This window comes from Hemiscyllium ocellatum, chromosome 5, assembly GCF_020745735.1.
Source record: "Hemiscyllium ocellatum isolate sHemOce1 chromosome 5, sHemOce1.pat.X.cur, whole genome shotgun sequence".
NCBI lineage: Eukaryota > Metazoa > Chordata > Chondrichthyes > Orectolobiformes > Hemiscylliidae > Hemiscyllium > Hemiscyllium ocellatum.
Genome location: NC_083405.1, coordinates 112485331 through 112507593, shown reverse-complemented (window position 1 = coordinate 112507593; position 22263 = coordinate 112485331). Strand labels below are relative to the sequence as shown.

Below are 22263 nucleotides of genomic sequence, written 5' to 3'. Positions count from 1 at the left end.
GTTCATGTTACTTGTCATCTGAGTGTGTGGCTACTAAGGATAGCTGGTCATGTCGTTTCGTGGCTAGTTGGTGTTCAAGGATGCGGACCGTTAGCTGTCTTCCTGTTTGTCCTATGTAGTGTTTTGTGCCGTCCTTGCATGGGATTTTGTACACTACATTGGTTTTGCTCATGCAGGGAGGCTAGTAGAGTTTGTTGTAAATACGCTGAAGTTTTGTTGTGCTCATGTTTTAATTTTCTTTTAATTTCAGTGAGTGAGTGACAGGCACTCCAGGAGATCCCAATATGCAGTTGTTCTTCCTTACATCTAGTAGCTTAGTTTTTGAGGAACATATATATCTTTGGTTGTTGATTCTGTGATTGGATGAAATAAAGAGGATGAGTTGTAGTAATATTGTGTGCAATTCTGGTCTCCCTCCTATTGAAAAGATGTTGTGAAACTTGAAAGGGTTCAGAAAAGACACTGAAGGATTACCATGGTTGGCGGGTTTGAGTGATAGAGAGGTTGAATAGGCTGGGGCTGATTTCTGTGGAGCTTTGGGTGCTGAGGGGTGACCTTATGCAGGTTATAAAATCATGAGAGGCATGGATAGGGTAAATCAGAAAGGTCTTTCCCTGAAGTGGGGAAGTCCAGAACTGGAGGGCATAGGTTTAGGGTGAGAGGGGAAAACTTTAAAAGGGACCTAAGAGACAACTTTTTCATGCAGAGGGTGGTACGTGTACGGAATGAGCTACCAGAGGAACTCGTGGAGGCTGATACAATTACAACATTTAAAAGGCATCTGAATGGGTGTATGAATCAGAAGGGTTTAGAGGTATCATGCTGGCAAATGGGATTAGATTATTTAGGGATATCTGGTTGGCATGGATGAGTTGTACCGAAGGGTCTGTTTCTGTACTGTGCATCTCTATGATTTCATAACTCTCTTAAAGGTGGTGTTAATTTCAATTTACAATCCTTTTGAATTGTTGCTTTTGGAGTTGCTTTTGATCTAATACCATTGGATAATTCAGTAAATGTGCTTTGATTTATGTCACAATTATGTGAATATCGACCATTTTGTTTGCTCTTTGAATACAATAGAAAAACATCGTGTTACCACTGATCAAAATCTTGACCTGCATTCGTTGCTAAGCATAATTGTTTCAGGGAACATTAAGCAGTTAGGTTGTTTTGCAATAATGAACTGATTTGCACTAGAAATACTTCAGTGAATTTGCACTGAGTTGGTGACAATATTACTTGATCCTTAAAATGTTCTGGTCTGCTGTGTTTCACAATTCGTAGCATCTTAGGTTGCTATGACCATACTACATGTTCATTAAAGCTTTCATATAAAACTTCCTTTCAGCTCGGCATGAACGCGTTGGACCGAAGGGTCTGTCTCTTTGCTATATATGTCTATGACTCTATCCTAAAGTTTTTTAATTTACCCAGCTCAAACAAAGTACATTGATAAGTCACTTGACTTGGCTCCTACCTCAACTCATTACCTTCTGTAACATTCGTTTATGACTTAACTGTCTACTTGACCATTCCAATGCATGCCTGGCCATCCTCTCTTATTTTACTCTCCCTAAACTTGTAGTCATCAAAAACTGCAATAGACAGGGCAAAATTATTCCACAAACAACAAATCAGACCGAAGTGTGAATGTCATGAATGGTAGTTGAGAAGGTAAACAGTGGTCAGGAGGAGGAGGCTTCACAAAAATCTCCATTCTTGGTGTTGGTGGAGCCTGGGACATTGCATCCATTTTCAACTGAATTGTCAAGTTGATGATCCATCTTGCTCTCCACTTGAAGTCCTCATCATCATCTGCCTTCTGTCAGTTTGATTCTCTTGATGTGTTATCAAGAAGAGGCTGAAGACCCTCACTATTGTAAGGCTATGGGCCGTGAGAAGGTCATCCCTGACAATAGTATGGAAGACTTATGCTCCTGGCTAAAACTTTTCCAGTACAGCTACAATATTAGCATCCACCCAGTATTGTGAAAAATTGACATGGTATGCCCTGTTCACAAAAAGCAAGACAGTTCCACCAATTAGCAGCATATTAGTCTACACTTGATGATCAACAAAATGACAGAAGTGGTCATCGCAAATGCTACTTGCTAAGGAATAATATGTTCCCTGATGCTTACATTGGGTTCTGGCGGAGCTACTTATCTCCTGTAAGAAACCAAAAAATTTGCCAAAACTGTAAATCAGAAACAAAAGCAGAAAATGCTGGAAAAGCTCAACAGGTCTGGCAGCATCTGTGGAGAGAAATCGGAGTTGAGTGACCCTTTTTCAGAACTAGTTCAGGTTCACCCAACTTGGGACATTAACTGTGATTTCTCTCCACGGATACTGCCAGACCTGCTGACCTTTTCCAGCAATTTCTGTTTTCGTTACTTATCTCCTGACCTCATTAAACTCCTGCTCCAAGCATGGCAAAAGAGCTGATTTCCAGAGGTGAGGTGAGAATGGCTGCCCTTGACATTGATGCAGCATTTAACTGAAGATGACATCAGAAAGCCCTTGCAAATCTGGGGGCTATGGGAATGGAGGGAAACATCTTCATTGGTTGGGAGTCATACCTAGCACAAAGGAAAATGGTTGTGCTTATTGGAAGTGAATCATCTAAGCCCCAGGGCATCTCTGCTGGAGTTCCTCAGGGTCGTGTCCGAAGCCCAACTGTCTTCAGCTGCTTCATCAATGACCTTCCTTTGCCACCAGAGCACTAGACATTGTATGAATGGACTGGTTAGTAAGGTGGATCACATGGGATCTAGGGAAGACTAGCCAATTGGGTACAAAATTGGCTTAATAGGAGACGGAGTGTGGTGGTAGAGGGTTGTTTTTCAGACTGGAGGCCGATGTGACCAGTGGTGTTCCACAGGATCGGTGCAGCATCCATTGTTGTTTATCATTTATATAAGCGATTTGGTTAAGAATACAGGGGTCATGGTGAATAAGTTTACAGATAAGAAACTTGATGATATAGTTGACAGTGAAGATGGTTATCTAAGAGCACAATGGCAATTTGATCAACTTGTTGAACAGAGAGACCTTGGTGTTCATGTACATAGTTCCTTGAAAGTGATATCACAGGTCGACAGGATGGTGAAGAAAGCATTTGGCTGCTTGCCTTCATTAGTCAGACCATTGAGTGTCTAGGGATCGGGACATTGTGTTGCATTTATATGTGGCATTGATGAGGCTACTTTTGGAGTACTCATACAGTTCTGGTCACCTTGCAATATGAAAGATGTTATTAAATTGGAAAGAGTACAGAAAAAATTTACAAAGATGGTACTGGAACTGGAGGGTTTGAATTAATGGATGAGACTGGATGGGTTGGGACTTTTACCCTGGAGTGCAGGAGGCTGAAGAGTGACTGTATTGAGGTTTACACAATCATGACTGGCATCGATAAGGTAAATATCTAATGTCTTTTCCCGAGGGTAAGGGAGTTCAAAACTAGAGGGCATAGTTTTAAGGTGAGAGTAGAAAGATTTAAAAAGAACCTGAGGGGCAGTTTTTCCACACACAGGATGGTGTGTATATGGAATGAAGTGCTAGCGGAAGTGCTAGATGCAGTTACAGTTAAAACATCGAAACGACATTTGGAAAGGTGCATGAATAGGGAAGGTTTAAAGGGGTATGGGTCAAACCAAGCAAATGGGACTAGTTCAGTTTAGGAAACCTAGTTGTCATGGGCGAGTTGGACTGAAGAGTCTGTTTCTATGATGTATGACTTTGACCTTGTGACTTTATGTGCAAGCATCAAGGAACAATGTTCAACACCGTGTGCAATTTTTCTAAGGCTGAAGCAGACCGTGTCCTGATGCAGCAAGAACAGTCTCCAGCTTAAGCTGATAATTGGCAGGTAACTTTGGCACCACGCAAGTAATCAGCCATTGACAGCCCAGGCTTGAAGGGCTGAATGGCCTACTCCTGTTCCTACTTTTTTTCGGACTTTTATTTCTCTAAGTGCTTGGCAATGACCATCTGCAACTAGAGAATCTCATCACTGGCCCTTGACTTTCAACACTCCTTCTGTCATCTCAGTGTAGAACCGCCATCCATAAGGCACAAGTTCGGAATGCGATGGAATGTGGGCACTGTGAGATGTGCAGCAATCAAGCAAGTTGACACCATCCAGGACAAAGCAGAAATCTTGATTAGTGATCCTTCCACCACCTTCAACATTCATTCCCATCACTACTGAAACATGTTGGCAGCCATGTGTACCATCTACAAGATACAGTGCTGAAGCTCAACAAGTTTACTTCAACAGCTTCTTCTAAACATGTGACTCCTACTTCTTGTTTCTTGAGGATCACCAATCTTAAGCTCTTAACCTTGGTCTAAGTCTCTAAAGTTTTTTTCCCCTTTGGTTTTTTAAGATGCTCCTTAAAACCTGTGTCATTGATCAAATTTCTGATCACCCATCCTAATATTGACATAGGCAACCCTGTGCCAAGTTCTGCTTATACCTTGGATGTTTTATGTAAAAGCGCTTTCTGAATACAAGTTGTTGTTAAATGTGGTAGCTTTCTGGCTCTGAGTTAGAAATTTGTGAGCCAAAACTGCAGATCTTGAAGTGTAGTACACAATGCAGTATTTAGGATGTTCTGCTTAGTTAGGTATGCTGTTTTTAACATAGGACATCAAACCAAGGCCCTCCCTGCTTGTTTATGGAATTTGTTTGGAAGGGCAGGAAGTTCTCAATGTCCTGTCTAACATTTTACCTTTATCTTTGAGGGATGCTGTGGTTAATCTGTTTATTTTAAATTTATTTTAAATCAAGGTGGAAGGAGGTAAAAGCTGTTTCCTGTTTACAGGCTTTCACAAAAAATGAGTAACTCAATCCTGTAATGATCCCCAATTTCAGCACAGTAAGGGTGAAGATACTCAGAAAAACCGCGTAGTAACCACGGAGGAAAATTCAGACAGGCAATAACCACAATTGTGTCAGTATGAAGGCAAGTACCAATGAAGAGCGAAAGAAGATGGATCACAAGATCAGGTTTCTCTTATTTCCCAAGTTAGAGTACAGTACAACAAACATACTAGAAAGCCTCTTCAGAGCAAGACTCAAGCCTTGGGCAAACTTGTAATTTACAGAAAAGATACCAGCTGAGAGGAAGTACAACTTGTTCAAAAATGTACACAGAGCTCAGACACTGTTAATGTGGTTTTCTGATTTTAGACTCTAAGAAAAACACCCACATTTATCTACATCTTATCAGATCTTCAGGTTGTCCCAATGAGCTTATCAATTATTCTCATTGATCTATAACTCCTTCTAACCCCAGTATTTTCAAGTGAGTTCAGAGGTGAAAAAGCATTTTAGTAACAGGGAACATGTGGGCTAGAAAACTAGGAAGTAGGCATTTTAAAACCTGATTTCAGGAAGACCTTGGGTAATTATAGTGATTTACTTCAGTAAAACTTTGGAATCATTAACTAAAGAGGAGTGATTAAATATCTGGATGATGAGAAAATAATTAGAATGACACAACTTTCAGAAAAAAAATTCTTGCTTGGTAAATCTACTCGTCTTTAGAAATGCTATTATTGTGGTATGACTTTGCAAAATATACAAGAAGTACAATACCAGAAACTTTTAAGGGGGGTTCAGTTGGAAAGAACAAGGAAAAGGTTAAAAAGCTGGAGTAAGAAGTAATTAGAAAGGAGAAAGCGAAAGCAGATTGCGACAGATCTTGATTTTAAGGCGAGAGGGAACTGTGTCATAATATGCAGTTGATGCTAATCAAGATGGTATATGGTGTACTTTTCAAGGGATTAGCAAGGGGTTATTTGATACAATGAGAATAATTGGTAAGTAGAATCTGTCAGTGAATGAGGTGATGCATTTTGATGCATTCTACTTTGGGGAAAGCTATGAAGGGATTTGATTATTGTAATATAATATTTACTGCAGAAAAATTGGAACAAAAGGTAATTTCTACACAGCATAAGTGTTTATGAAGGTTAGTGTACAATGCTGGAGTTTGTGATTGGATCAGGCATTTTGTTTCTTCAACAATGTTTAATCAACAATTCTATCTCTGTTTTATGATTTCTGTGCATCTCATCAACTTTGTTTATTTGGTCTCCTTTTATTTGAGTAAATTGTGGGGCTTCTTTGATCAGCAAATATTGGAAAGATGATTGGTTGGATATGTGCATGATTTTGCAATTCAAAGAGAAGAAAAGTAGCTTGATTGAGAATCCTATGTTTCAGCTGAGTTCAAAGCATCATTCTACTGGATGATCTTATATCAGTTATTCACCCGTATGACTCTATGACACTCTTGCTGCTCTGAATAATTGCACAATCTGATCTGCATGTGAATTGCAGATAAATTAAAGTCATGGTATACACAAGATACAATATTATTTTATTCATTTACTTTACCTTGCAACAATCTTAAATCACTGGTTAGGGCCGAATGGCCTTACTTCCACTCCTATGTTTTATGGTCTTATGGTCTTAAGGTCCTAGGGAGTGTTGCTGAGCAAAGAGACCTTGGAGTGCAGGTTCATAGCTCCTTCAAAGTGGATAGGATAGTGAAGAAGGCATTTGGTATGCTTTCTTTTATTGGTCAGAGTTTTGAGTACTGGAGTTGGGAGGTCATGTTGCGGCTCTACAGGATATTGGTTAGGCCCTTGTTGGAATATTGCATGCAATTCTTGTCTCCTTCCTATTGGAAAGATGTTGTGAAACCTGAAAGGGTTCAGAAAAGATTTGCAAGGATGTTGCCAGAGTTGGAAGATTTGAGCTATAGGGAGAGGCTGAACAGGCTGAGGCTGTTTTCCCTGGAGCATCGGAGGCTGAGAGGTGACGTTTTAGAGGTTTACAAAATTGAGGGGCATGGATAGGGTAAATAGACCAAGTCTTTTCCCTGGGGTCGGGGAGTCCAGAACTAGAGGGCATAGGTTTAGGTGAGAGGGGAAAGATATGAAAGCGACCTACTGGGCAACCTTTTCACACAGAGGGTAGTACGTGTATGGAATGAGCTACCAGAGCAATGGTGAAGGCTGGTACAATTGCAACATTTAAGGGGCATTTGGATGGGTATATGAATAGGAAGGGTTTGGAGGATATGGGCCGCGTGCTGGCAGGTGGGACTAGATTGGGTTGGGATATCTGGTTGGCATGGACAGGTTGGACCAAAGGGTCTGTTTCCATGCTGTGCATCTCTATGACCTATTAGGTCATCAGGTGAAGTGACAGACATGACTGGAGCTAGTTGGTTTTGTAAAGCAGGTTGAAAGGCTGCTGAGAAATCAAGAAGGATCCGAGGCTATCATATTCCATGATAGTCAGTGAAGAGTTCTGTGTGTGTTCATCATACTGGCCCGTGTGTTGTGAAATGGAGTCCAAGGATTTTGTATTTGTAGCTCATGAGAAGAATTGTCTGTGTTAATATTTCATTTCTCATGAAATCTCTGCTGAAGGGAAGTTGGTGTGCACCCAAGACCATTTACATCAGATTGGAGGTGAACCCACTCTCCTTGAGAAATAATTCTGGAGGGCTGTCATTCTGAAAATGATGGAACAAAATTATTTTGATCATCTATCGACCTTTGAAGGTTGGTTGCATATTTTATTGGCTATAACCTAAATGTGCTCCCAATATGATGGGCATTTCATTCCTAGATGCCAACAACCAACCCTTTGGGGTGGTCCATCGATGTGTAGCTTCCTCTTGATAATACTTGAAAGACATCTAACTGCTAGAAATTGGCAGCATAACTTGATAACTAAACATATAAACTGAATACAGTGTGTGTGCATTGCACTTGTATGTATGCCTATTCTCTTGGCAGTTGGCGTTTATAAGTACTGTTGGCAGGATTAGGTAGTAGAATTGATGTTATTTGCTCTGCTCACTCAATATAGTCTGTATGGCTTTGAAATAAACAAGAAGCATGACTTAAGAAAAGCTTTATACTCCTGCGGTGTTGTTATTGCAAAGAAATTCGAAAACCAATTTCACTTAGCAGAGTTCCCAAAAGAGTTATTTCATATAAACTATTGACAGTTTTTAGTGAAGTTGGTAGAAGAATGGTATTGAGATGGAGAATGGCTGTCTCCAGTGGTTGAAATAGTTAGCTTCCAGTGGTTGATGTACTTGGCGATTTGTCTTTAGGTTGAGTTCTAGTCCCTTTTTTCACTTAAGTCTTTGATAGTATTATTGTCTCCCAAATCTTGCCAATCTTTCCACAATATTGAAACCTCACAAAATTAAAGTTATTAATGACATTCTCTGTGAATGTGGAATATGATAGCCTCGGATCCTTCTTGATTTCTCAGCAGCCTTTCAACCTGCTTTACAAAACCAACTAGCTCCAGTCATGTCTGTCACTTTTCTTGCAGTGACTTCTCTTTCCCAGTAATCACTAGTCTGAGTTTGTTCTAAAACTGACAGTCATATTACACAAATGCCAGGCAGTGATCTTCAGCAAGAGCCATCTCCCTTTGAGATTCAATGGTGATACAACTCTGAATCTTCTACTTATGACATCCTGGGGATTATCAGATACTAACTTTACCAGCCATGTAAATACTCTGGCAGGTCAGAGACTGGGAACTCTGAGGCAGGTAACTCCTCTCCTGACTCTTTTCCAAAGCCAGTCCTTCATCCAAATGGTACTGGGCACAAGTCCACAAGTGTGGTGGAATACTCTACACTTGCAAGGATGAGTACTACTCCAACAGCACTCTAGAAGCTTGACACAATCCAGCTGTCTCCAAAGCTGAATGCACAGTGGTAGTAGTGTGTATTTTATGCAAGGTGTATTGCAGGTAATCACCAGGGCTCCTTCAATGGAACTTGCAAATCCATTACGTCTGCCACTTAGAAGGCCAAGAGTAATAGTTACTTGGGAAGAGCACCAATGAGTTCCCCTCCAAACCACACATCATTCTGATTTGGAGCCATAACAGCATTCCTTTGCTGTCACTTGATAAAAGTTTCTGGAATTCCCTTTCCAATAGCAATATATATGAACCTGCACCAGATGGACTGTAGTAGATGAAGAAGCTGGTTCATCACCACATTATTAATAGTGATTAGGGATGGGCTTTGGCAGTGATGCCCACTTTTCATGCAAGAATAAGAAGAAAGGATCTGACCTTGGTTACCATCTATTCCAAATACTGCCTCTTGTTGATGTAATCTAGAGACAGGATCGTGTTCTTTATCTATGAAGAGTGCCTCTCCTAATTTGATCATCTCTTACTCTTCCACCATCTGTGTTGTCAATTGGCTCGTCCATCATCCAGTTTTGCTTGAGCCACAATTTCATATACTTAAGCATTGCAGATACTAGAGGAATTATTTTCATCCTACATCTGCAGCCTCTGTTCCTTCACTCCATTTCCATCTCACTTTCCCACCTTTGTCTTGAGCTAAAGTAGAATGTTATCAAGTTTGTTGTCCCGTTTGATCCCAGGTAGTGTTTCTAATATCATTAGCTCTTTATTAGAAACACCATGCAATTTCACTTCTGTCTCTGGTCTTTTCGCATCCCAATTTCCACTGGAAATTTCATCCAGTATCGGTGTCGGAGTAAAGAATTTCAGTTTCTGCATTCAACTCCCTTATATTTAAGCTTGTATGAAATTCTTAACTTGTATCCTAACCAACATGGAGTCCTCTGACCGACTTTGCACCACAGTAACAAAATTAACTCTCAGCTTTGTGTCCAAATCTCTTTGTGACCTTGCAAACCCATTCCATAAAGCCTCACCAAAATATATTGGCTTTCTAAAAGCTCTGTGTCTGTAAACGCGCACCTTTCACATCTTCCACCCTCACTGCCTGTCTTACTTTCAAAAATCCAGGCCTTTAACTGAGTTCCCTCCAATCACACTCCTCTGTTAAGACTGTCTTTACCCCTAATATCTCCTTCCTTTGTCGGAGTGTCCATTTTCACTGGCCATATTTCTGAGAAGTGATTTGGGAGGTTGTTTCACTTTTTCATTAAATGTACTCTTTAAAGGCAAGTTCTTTTCATGAGATACTGTACTTGGACTGTATTTTCTGACATTTGACTTTGATTTACAGCTGATTTTATATTGAAATGTGAATAATGGTACAATAATTTATATAGAAAAACCTTCTAAAACACCCTTCATATGTAATTTAAAACACTGCATTTCTACCTGAATAGCACTGACTTAATTGGGAAATTTTAGTTGATTTTTTAAAAACTAAATTCTCTTGTTTGCTGTGACCATTTGGTGTAAAACACCAATCAGTGCAAAGTCAATGAGTAGTGTGCTCCTATTTCAATGCTGCTGAATGCTATCATTAGTACTGGTTACTAAGGTGATTTTTCCCTTCAACTATATGAATCAGCAGCTCAGAAAGAAAGGAGCGTGGTGTTTGCTAATTGCTGTTTTCAATGTGTTTGCATATGGTGGTGACTAACTGAAAAATAGCTAAGTTAGGCTTGACCTCAGCATTTATCCATTGATCATTATCTGTTGTTCGTGATGCTTGCTGTAACTGGGTGAAATTCTTTACTGTAAATTGAAGCCTAGAGTACCAATGCAAAATTATTTAATTCCTAGGGTTTTCCTAGTTAAGTTGTTTTAAAGACTATATCTGCTCATCCATTTGTCTTGTTCCGGTTAAATTCCTTTAGCTTTGACGTGGGATAAAATGGAGGTAAGAGAGAAACCTGTTTTTGAAGGGAAGCAAGTATAACATTGTCATGCATGTTAGTGTTTCTTATTTGTTTTAAATGAAAATTTGATTTTGGTTTGGCATTTTCAAATGGATAAAGCTCTGTGAACCAACAAGTCTGGAAAAATGCTAAGTTATATAGCTAACTGGAAGACTGTTGCATTTGACAAGTAACCATAAAAATGATATAGTAGCTTGTTGTTGATCTTCATAAAGTTAAGTTTGAACAAGTAAATCTTTCATAATTTGGTGAGTTCTTGATGTATATATCTGCTAATGGTGGAAATATGTAATTGTGTGTGAATTTATAAATATTTACAACGTTTTATTTGTGTACAACGCCTAGCTATAGTAGCTCCAACTAATACTTTCCAATTGAAATGTGTTTGTGTTAGAACTCCCCAGCTTAATTCTCTGTGCTTGCGGTGGTACAGAGTCAGATTGATATTCTACGTCTGTACACAAATACAGGTTTCATATATCCAAAGTAACTGCTTGTTACTTTTGAGTATTGCTTTTCAGATTGGTTCAGCAGGTCATTAGATATTATATATAATTCTGCTCCTTATACAACACTCCTTTACATCCTTCAATTTTTAAGTCAGATGTTTGAAAGTCCACTGCTAAATCTGGCTGGATCATTGTTTTTGCTGTACACACCCAAATCCTCCTTTTACTGCAGCATTACCACAGAAGTTAAAGTTGAACCGCTTTTATTAAAAAGCTAATTTTACTTCAAAAATTTGGCTTCCTGCATTCCAATCCTCCATTTACATTCTATTCTCCTATCACTCTTTTCCTTCCTCACCTCCAATGGCTGCCCTTTCAAATTGCATTGAATAGAAAATATTGGCCATTGATTGCAGATCCCTAAGAAGTTCATTTCTTAAGCTGGATCATGCCACTCTGCTGATCTAACTGGAATGCTGCAACTGTTCAGAAGTAGTTAATTTATCAGTCTTGATTGAAAATATACTATATATCTCACATGGAGCAGATCAGCAGACAAGAAGGAATTAAAATATTCATTCTAAACTCTTTTCAGATTGTGGAAAAGTTCCATCTATTTTGAAAGCTGTAATCTTTTTCAATTTTGCCACCTTTTGTAATGGTATTAAAATTTCATAATATTAATGCTTGTGAACCAATATTTTAACCATTCATCACTCACACACAACTAGACCTCTTAAAGCATGATCAGGCAGTGATTTGATTTGATTTATTATTGCCACATCTACCTAAGTACAGTGAAAACTTCTATTTTGTGTGCAGTACAGGCAGATCATACCATACCATGTGCATAAGGGTCATAGAATAGAGGGAGGAATGCAATGATATGGCTACAGAGAAGATGCACAAAGAGCAAGGTCAGCATTAAATTTAAAATTTGGAGGTGCAATAAGAAGTCTATTAACAGCGGTTCTTGAATCTGATGGTATGTGTGTTGAAGCTTATATATTCTGTCCAATAGAACAGGGTGGAACAGATTATAACTGGGGTGGGAGGGGTCCTTGATTAAGTTAGCTGCATTTCCAAGGCAGCAGGAAATGTACACGGAGTCAGTAGATAGAAGGTTGGCTTGTGAGATGGGCTGGGCTGGGCTGTGTTCACAATTCTCTGTAGTTTCTTAAGGTCCTGGACAGAGCAGTTACCATACCAAGCGGTGACGCATCTGGATAAAATGTTTTCAATGGTGCATCTATAAAAATTGTTAAGAGTGCAGTGTATCCCTAAAATTGACCATTTTTCTAGGTCATCCTGGAAGGAAATCTATCACTAACAATTGCCTGAAACAACACGAACCGTTCTGTTAACCGTTCTATTCTCTAACAATATGTGCCACAAGCTCATGGATTTTATTATTATGAAAACTGATACTATGCGTTCAGATATATGTACTGTTTCTGTACTTCACTCTAGCCCATCAGGTTTACATTACTTGAAGGTTCCACCTTGCTCTGCCTCTGAAATCTTTTTTTTCTAAATTTTCTTTCATGTAAGTCACTAGAGCCTATTCCTCTGAAACGTCTGGCCATTTTATGTCCCAGGCACCCATGTTAGCTGACATCATAACAGTTCTCATTGTCCTCTTTGCTTTAGATCTATCAATATCACTGCTCTCCTCACTAAGTTATTCTGTCTTTCTGATCTATAATTTATGCCTTCTGCTGGGTCTTTGTGCCTCATTCCATACAAGAGATTTTCTCTCTTCTTTTATGGGACAACGTTTACTTATCCTTTTTGCATACTTGTAAAGTCTCTTGCAATCTGACTTAATATTCCTAGCTAGTCTACTTTCTTTCTATTTCTTTTTGTGAATTTGTTGGTGATCCTTTGATAATTTTTTCCACAATGGTCAGAAATCACATGGACACTAGGCTACTGTCCAACAGACGAAAGTGAGAACTGCAGACGCTGGAGATTTAAAGTCGAGACTGTGGTAATGGAAAAGCACAGCAGGTCAGGCAGCATCCGAGGAGCAGAAGAGTCTATGCCTCGGGCAAAAGCCCTTCATCAGAAATGTCCATCAGGTTTATTTGAAATCACAAGCATTTGGAGTGCTGCCTCTTCATTAGATGAAACAGAGGAAAGCGCACAGGCACAGTTGTATTCAGAGGGATAATGGCAAGCTAATGGCACTTCCCATTATCTCCCTGCATTTAAATTTTGTGCCTGTGTGCCTTCCTCTACTTAGCCTGACAAAGAAGCAGTGCTCCGAAAGCTTATGATTTCAAATAAACCTGTTGGACAGTAACCTGGTGTCATATAACTTCAGATATTGTCCACCCCAGTCCAACATTGGCATCTCCACATCATATTTCCACAATAGAAATGGTTCCTGAGAATTGTCACAAAAGAGGGTGATGAGAAAGTGGAATTCTATCCAAAATCTCGTAACATTGAAGTAGTATTTATGTATTTGCTTATGTTGCCACAACCTCCAGATCTGTTGGCTAAAAGCAAGGAAAATGGAATTAGCACAGTCAGAGCTTTGTTGATTATACAGACACAATGGCCACCTTCTGTGCTGTAAATATGATTCAGTAAATCAACTTTCACTCCACCTTTTGCTAACAGCCTCCATTTTTGAAGGATCATAACCATTACCAGCTTGTGTCCCTTTGTGGAAGAATCCTGTCCCATTTGTCTACCCAAGCTATTCATCTACCTCCAAAGGTATTGTTTATGGTAACTCAGATAATTTGTTTTTTTAAACAAATAAAACTAAGTTTCATAAATTGTACATCAAAATTTTGAAAAAGTCATAAAATCTTAAACAATTGTTTAAATATTTGTGACCAACTCTTGAACAATAGACATTTTCAGTGACTTGAACAGTAAATGCAAACTACATATCTGCTAGTAATCGCAACGGAACTCCTGTAACACTGATCAGTCAGCTTTGTAGAATCCTTTACTCTGTCAGAAAAGCTGTGTTAGAGGTATGAAATTGCAGTGCACATTACAATCATTTCTGCTTTTAACTCACCACAGATTGAACCATGTGCAGTGGCTGCAAGTCTTCTAAGTTGCTACGTGTAAGAATATCAATCGGATATGAGCAGGCAGAGAAATAGTTAAGTTTTGAGATTTTGTGAAACGAGGTTCAGCTGAGCATAACTCAGATCAGATACACCAAAAGTGGGTACTGCAGATGCTGGAAATTGGAGTGAAGATTAGAGTGGTGCTGGGAAAGCACAGCAGGTCAGGCACCATCCGAGGGGCAGGAAAATCAGTGTTACGGGCAAAAGCCCTTCATCGGGACTCCTGATGAAGGGCTTTTGCCCAAAACATTGATTTTCCTGCTCCTCAGATGCTGCCTGACCTGTGCTTTCCCAGCACCACTCTAATCTTGACTCACATCAGATAAGAACTTGCAGTTTACAATGAGGTGCTGGAGGCAAGGGTAACAAGTTAACAAGATGGAAAAGCATTCATTATGTAGAACCATTTAACAATATAGGAAGTATTCAGTATGTCAGATCCGTTAACAAGGTGAAAAGTCTACATTGTGTGAAGCCAGTTAAGGTTAAGAACATTCATTATGTAAAGCAGATGGCTTAATCTTTACTGTTGATGCTCGCTGATTGTAATGGTCACTCAATATATATGTTGCCTTATCTGGATGTTCCTCCCTGTAAAATTGCTATATGATTCATTAAGAAAGTGGTTAGCACTGCTGCCTCACAGCGCCAGAGACCAGGGTTCAATTCCCGCCTCAGGCGACTGACTGCGTGGAGTTTGCACGTTCTCCCCGTGTCTGTGTGGGTTTCCTCCGGTTTCCTCCCACAGTCCAAAGATGTGCAGGTTAGGTGAATTGGCCATGCTAAATTACCCATAGTGTTAGGTGCATTAGTCAGAGGGAAATGGGTCTCGGTGGTTTACTGTTCGGAGAGTCGGTGTGGACTTGTTGGGCCAAAGAGCCTGCTTCTTGCACTGTAAGGAATCTAATCTAATCAAGACTGTTAACTCATGTAAATTGTGCCATGCTGTGGGAGTTCAAATTTTAAAAATATTGGTTTGTTAAAATACTGGTTCTGAAAATCTGTTTTGCTTTGTCTTAATCAGGATCTCAATTCAGTGTGTTTTGTGGGCTATGTAATGGGGCAGATTTTGTTTTTGCATTGAAATTGTACAACATTATGTCCTTTTTAAAATGATCAAAACTTGTAACCTTAAAACAAATTGATTGAGTGCCTTGAGCCCCTGATTTGTTTGAAATTCTATAATGCCTGCCTAAAAATCAATTCGGTCAGTGGTCACGCTTTAACCAGATGAGAGTATTGTATTAAAATATCTTTGTCTTTTTAATGCGGAGTGTTCACAAAAAGGAGAGTGCATTTTAATTTTGATGTTTTGTTAAGATTTTAGAGAATATTTGAACTTCAGGCTGAGCCGTTTCAGTTCTGTTAATTATTGTTAAGACTTCATTGGGCCCTTTGTATTGCAAATTCAAAGTATTTGAGCACTACCAAAGTTGTCACTGCATAATGACTTTTATTTGGGAAGTTTCATTTGAAGAACATATTTTAAAATATTCAGCATTTGTTTCCCATGAATATTTAAGGTTTAAATCTGAATTGAAACTGCCTCTTCAGTTGATAAAGCACAGGAAACATTTTTGTTGTTTTCTTGCTGTTTCAGACTTTTGAAATATTTTTCCTGACAGTTTTCACATTAGCCAAGTATCAATTTGTTAAAGGAAAATTATTTTGAATAACCTGAATGGGGTCACCTGAGGGTTTGATTTTCGGACCACTGATTGTTGTTTATAATTGACTGAATTGTTCAGGCAGTACAATTTAGAAGTTTATGGATTGTATAAAACTTGATAATGTTATAATGTCAGAACAGAGTAACAGACTTCAAGAATTCAAAGAATGTTGAGATAGGCAGACACAATTTAGTGTAGTTAATTGTGCGACTGTCTCCATATTGATAACCACCTTGGCAAGGAACGAATGAGAGAGGAAATGCAAAGATACTTTCAGCAGCTAACATAGTCTGTAGAGTTTCACCATTCACAGGTAAAGCATGCCTTCGGATCACCGCCCATCCCTCCACAACCTGATCCAATGGATTCAATCAGCTTCCCAGTCATGAGCACAAAAAATAAAGCTAATAACAGTGAAGAGGAGGTCGGTACACTTTTTGTCAGTGGCCTTCCTACGGACATTAAACCATGTAAGCTTAACCTTATCTTTCGATGGTTTAAGGGATATGATGGGTCACTGACCAAACTAGCATCAAAACAGCCAGTTGGCTTTGTTACGTTTAAACAGCAGAGCGGAAGCAGAAGCAGCCAAGAATGTTGCATTCACCTAGCCAGCTGCTGCACTGCATACTCAGATGCGCTGGTATCCTCCATGTGAAGCATCTTTGAAAGGGTGGAAGTCTTGTCGGTTTTGTGAAGTGTTTAACTGCCCTTTTCCAAGAATTCAGATTCCTCTGTGGAGTGGTGTGCAAGGACAGACTGAATTTTGTTTTCAGGTTGCACTTTATTGAAGGAGATTTTGGCTAATTGGCTCATTTCCACTCGACTTGGAGGGAATGGATGGTCACTAAGGACTGTGGATTTAAGAACTTTCTGGTGATTTTTTTTCCCACATCAGAGGATTCTTCAAATTCCATTTCCTGTAATGGACTAGTAATTTTTGTTATAATCATTGCATGCTGTGTATGAATAAGTTGCTTAATTACTGGCAGTCAGAGTCTTATGAAAGCTGTTAGTGCCATTCCGGTGGTTAGCATGACATGATAAAAGGAGGGAGTGAGAGTGTGTATCGGGTATGAGCAGGTAGGGAAAGAGTTAAGTTTTGAGTTTTGTGAAACAAATGGTTCAGCTGAGCATGACTGAGAGCAGATAAGAACTTGTAGTTAACAATGAGGTGCTGGAGGCAAGGGTAATGCGTTAACAAGATGGAAAAGCAGTCATTATGTAGAGCTGTTAACAATATTGGAAGCATTCCGTATGGAAGGTCAGTTAATAAGGTGAAAGGTATTCATTATGTGAAGCCATTTAAGGTTAAGAACATTCATTGTGTAACAGCAGATGGCATAATCTTTACTGTTGATGCTTGCTGATTGTAACAGCCACCCAATCAATATGTATGTTGCCTTATCTGGATGCTCCTCCCTGTAAAATGTCTATATAATTCATTAAGAAACCGCTCTTCCAGAGAAGACGGTGAACTCATGTCTCTGTGCAGATGGGCAATTGTTCTTTTTCTCTCTCTCTCCACGGCCTGGAACAAAGATGAAGGAGGTAAAATCATGTCTCTGAGTGTTTTGCTTCAATTCGGGGGGAGCGGGACGACACGTGCATCATGTGTGATTGAAACACCTCTGCAGTTACTATGTGTTTAACGGAAAAAGTATTATTTGCATTGCAGATGTTGAGTTTCAGAGTTAAGTAATTAGTTCTGTTGAATTTACAGCCAGTGATTGGGGTGACGGAGTAGTTTGAGAACACAGATAAAATACTGCTGAACGAGGAATCACCAACAACTTGCACTTATGTTGTTCTTTTTCATTGAACAATGCCTAAAGAAGGATTATTTAGAAGTGGTAACCAAAGGTTTGGTCAATGAGTGGGGTTTAAAAATAGTAGGAAGATATGTTACAAAAGTTGTTTATTTATAATTATTTGAGAATAATGATTCAGAAGTGGCAGAAAAGTGGATTTTACTTTTCGAGTTCTGTGAAAATCTGACTTTTTACGAGATCCAAGTTATTTGAGCATTGAGTTCAAAACGCAATTTTCAAGATATCATGTACTTTCAGTTAAATGACCTGGAAACCACCTGGAGAGAGAATTGTTAGGGTGCTTGCTGACATGAATCTTACAAAGGGAGAGAAAACACAGGCAAAAAGCAGGTTTGTGAAGGGGGACAAGGCCCATAATGGCAGAGTATCTGTTGTGTATGTTCATTAATGAGTGAATTGAGTTAATGATTGGTCATAAGGGTCTCAGGGCGAGACATTAACTGAAGAAAATAATATTTAGTGAATGTGCAATAATCTGCACAATGGTCACTGATTACAGCCATGCCATTTGAGTAAGAAGCTCATCATTGAGATTTGAGCTCTTTTAAGGATATTACTGGGCTAAAAAGGCAAATCATTCTTTCTAACGGTTGCAGTGAGATTGCTTCTATGCTTCTCTTGTGTAATTATTTTTCTTTTGTCTAATAAATTTTCTTTTGGTAGAAGTACATTGGCAGCCTCTTGTGAATAGGTTCAGTGACTGACTCCACAGTAACAAAAAGAGAAGTAAAACGTATGGTCTAATGAGCCAGTTTGTACCCTGGGATCTGACCTGTACAGTGTTGCCATTTGCTTGGATCATAACAAATGAGGGAGGATTTGCAGAACATGGAGACTAAGTGGCTGGAAACATAGGCTGATTATGGGTCATTAGCATTAAGTAAACTTTGGACTTTTATTGAGATTAACTTCAAGATTTTAGTGCTCTCATCCAGTTGGTCATACTTTCTAACAAAACATTCTCCCATATGTGGACATTGGGTGGGCATGTTTCTGAATCAGGTGTCAATCAAAGGTTGGTTTGAAATGTTCTGATTGTATTTTCCAGTACGCTCGAAAAGCATTAGCTCCTCCATCCTGTTTTAAGTAAATCACTGATCCTAATTGCATCCTTTCTTCCTTTTGCAACAAACATTCCTTGGATAAGCAGCAATAATTCATTTCAAGCTTTTCAGGTTAGATTGCAATGTTTTGGATAGTAAGGGTCGTTAAATTTCCACTGGTGGTTCTTTTCTCTGGAATGATCTCTTTTCAGAAAGCCAGTTGGTGAAAGATAAAACTGGAATCAATCTTTGCACATTTGATGTACATTTCTTCATAGAATAATGCTTTATAAATGTACAACTCCTGACTCAAGTACAGTTTGTGCTTGCTTATGATGCAAGGAAATGCCTAGTTAGTGCCTACTGTCTGCTTATAATTAATACAGTTAGCCTGGTTGCTATATTTTAGTTTTTATGTTTGCTCAATGGTAAACAAGCTTATATTTCAGGTGTGTTTTCAAACTATGTTCTGTTTCCACTCTGTTATTGGGAGAGGGCATCTAACAGTGAGCATTTATTGAATTCAAACAGAATGACTTTTTGCTTTGGTTGAGTTCTGGGTTTTGGTGACAATTCATACTAAACTGAGCTTTTCACTTATCAAAACAAACTCATAAAATTAATTTTCAATGCATTTTTATGTCAAGTACTTTTTGATATGGTTTTAATTTAAATTATAAGACATAGTCAATAAAATAGTTTTGAATACAGCCTAGAGACATGGAAGAGACATGAGGGAGCAGTGACCTTTTAGACTTGGCATAATACACATGAGTACTGAATGTCACAACTTGTAACTACTTTTGACAATTGCTTTAAATGTGTGATTATTTTTATTGATTTAACTGATAATTGAAGAAAATAGATGTGGCTTTATCTATGCCACATATATGCTAATGATCGCTTCCTTATTGCAGTGCTTTTGTATAAAAGATTAATCAACATAAAAGCAGCTCTACAATTGATCATGGTCTATTATCACATCCTTTTGTTGTAATACACTGTTGATGGATTTCTGATGCACCCCCTGCCAAAATTAACTGTGTTTTTTTGCATTTGAATCTATTTGCTGAATATTTCATAATGATCCAAATACTTAGTTGGTTTTACACCTCAATAATTCATCTTTTCATTGTGAGTGGTTTTTTGAGAATTTAAGTTTTATTGTCTCTAAGAATTGATGCATTCAAATACAGCGACACCTTTTCACCGTCGACCTTAGCTCAGTTATGGAGAAGAAACAATCTTTTCATTAGATATGCATACAGAACAAAAGAATATTGGAATTCTGAATAAGTAGCAATCCTCCAGTTTCTGAAGTCATTGATCTACAATAGGAATAATATTCTAAAATACTCCTTTAGTTAATAACTATCAAGTGACTCTTAATGTTTTTTCTACAGGATTCCAAACTACCATCATCAATTCGACAACCTTTGCTGGAACTGTTTGGACAGATTGAACGAGAGTTTGAAAATTTGTACATTGAAAATTTGGAATGTGAGTATCATCTGCGTACAGTTACTTGAAAAACAGTCAAAGCAATTTTATCATTTTTGCGTGGAAAGTGAGGATTCACAATGTGCCTCGTTATCTTACAGTGCGAAGAGAAATTGAAACTTTGAATGATCGTTTGACAGCTGAAGGTCAAACAGTGGATGGGGGAGATTTAAGCAAAGGACAGCTAAAGGCAAAAGGTGAAGAAAATGAAGCCTTTAATTATGTTTATTAAAAGTATTGTGAATTTAAATGTATAAAATGGTAGAACTTAAAATTTACGATATTTGCGTTAATTGTGTAGGCCACAGCATGTTGTGCTACAGTTAGTTTTGAATGTTCTGAATAGCCCATTCGGGATTGCATATTGGAAAATATGCAAAAAGACCTGTGTATAATCGCTGGAATGATGCCAGGGCTGTGGGAGAATATTACTATGATAAGAAAATAATTTTTAATTTTCAGTTTTTAAAAGGTATTTTATGCGTTAACACATTCACCGCCATTCTCCTTGGACAAATATAAGTGCAAAGCGAGAGAATGTTCTTTCTTTTAAGGGTAACCTATGTAGCTGTTCCACTTGAATCAATCGTTAAACTAGAAGTATTGAAGATTAAAGCAACAAACTAAAGAATCTCAGCATGCAACTGATGCCAACATTGTGTAATGGATAAAAGTGGCAATTTCTATTGCTGAAATTATGATAGTTTGCTATTTGCTTGCGCAGTTTTACGCACTAAGTTGTACTTACCTATGAGTGATTTCTCTCACATTTGTTTGCCATTCATGTATCAAAACAGAATTAAGAGAATTCTAAAAGTCAGTGTTTGAAAATACAGACTTTTACATTGGAATTTAAATCTGAAAATGTAGTATTGATTTTTTTTCCAAATAACTAAAGTTTACCTCATAGTTTACTCACATTTTTCAGTCTGTCATTGCACTTATATTCTTCCAAAGAGCGCATTGGAGGACGGGCCATCACATACATTCAAGTTTGACTTTTGGGGCAGATAGGAGAAGTGTGGTTAAGACCACTATCAGATTGGTTGTCATCTTAATGAATGGTGAACAGGGTTAATGGGCCAAAAGATCCTTGTTGCTCCTATTTCTTGTGATTTTATATTTTTAATTCTAGATTTAGTTTCCCTCTTTATTCATAAAACCTTTCAAGCTTTTAGACATCCAGCACAGTATTTACAGCTACCTTTAAAATACCTTTAAAAATCTGAATGATGAAATTGTTTTCTTACTATAATTATATTCTTTCATGGCTGGTATCATTCTAGTGATGACACAATTCATTTCACTGTCACTTAAATAAGAGGGGAGATGGTGGTGCAGTGGTAATGTCACTGAAATCCAGAAACTCAGGCTTATGAGCAGGAAATGTGGGTTCAAATCTCACCCGAGAGGTTCAATTAACTTACTAACCATGCCTCCTAAATTCTCATCCAAATCATTTATATAAATGACAAACAAAAGTGGACCCAGCATTGACCCTGGTGGAACACCAGACAGGATCCCATGTCACAGGTCTCAAGTCTGAAAAACAACCCTCCATCACCACCCTCTGACTTCTCCTGTCAAACCAACTTTGTATCAGATTAACAAGCTCACCCTGGCTCCCATATGATCTAAGTTTACGAATTTATCTACCATGTGAAATTATTGTCAAAGGCTTTAATAAAGTCCATGTAGATAACGCCTACTGCTCTGTCCTCGTTGATATTTTTGGTTACATTCTCAAAAAATGCCATCAAGTTTGTGAGGCCAACACAATTTGCCTGCTCTTAGTTATCCATTGTGAATGGCTTGGGGGCACAGTTACTGTTGACTGAAAATTCAACTGCTGGGCGGCACGGTGGCACAGTGGTTAGCACTGCTGCCTCACAGCGCCAGAGACCCATGTTCATTTCCCGCCTCAGGCGACTGACTGTGTGGAGTTTGCACATTCTCCCTGTGTCTGCGTGGGTTTCCTC

General features: G+C 38.6%; 1 protein-coding gene across 1 annotated transcript in view; it reads left to right on the top strand.

The window, feature by feature from the left end:
- Window positions 1–22263, top strand: part of wdr37 (WD repeat domain 37) — a 160586-nt gene that overhangs the window by 45499 nt on the left and 92824 nt on the right. The window contains exons 3-4 of the mRNA XM_060825105.1: window positions 20188–20284; window positions 20386–20481. Of these exons, the coding sequence (XP_060681088.1) occupies window positions 20188–20284; window positions 20386–20481 (193 nt within the window). The remainder of the gene's footprint in view (window positions 1–20187; window positions 20285–20385; window positions 20482–22263) is intronic.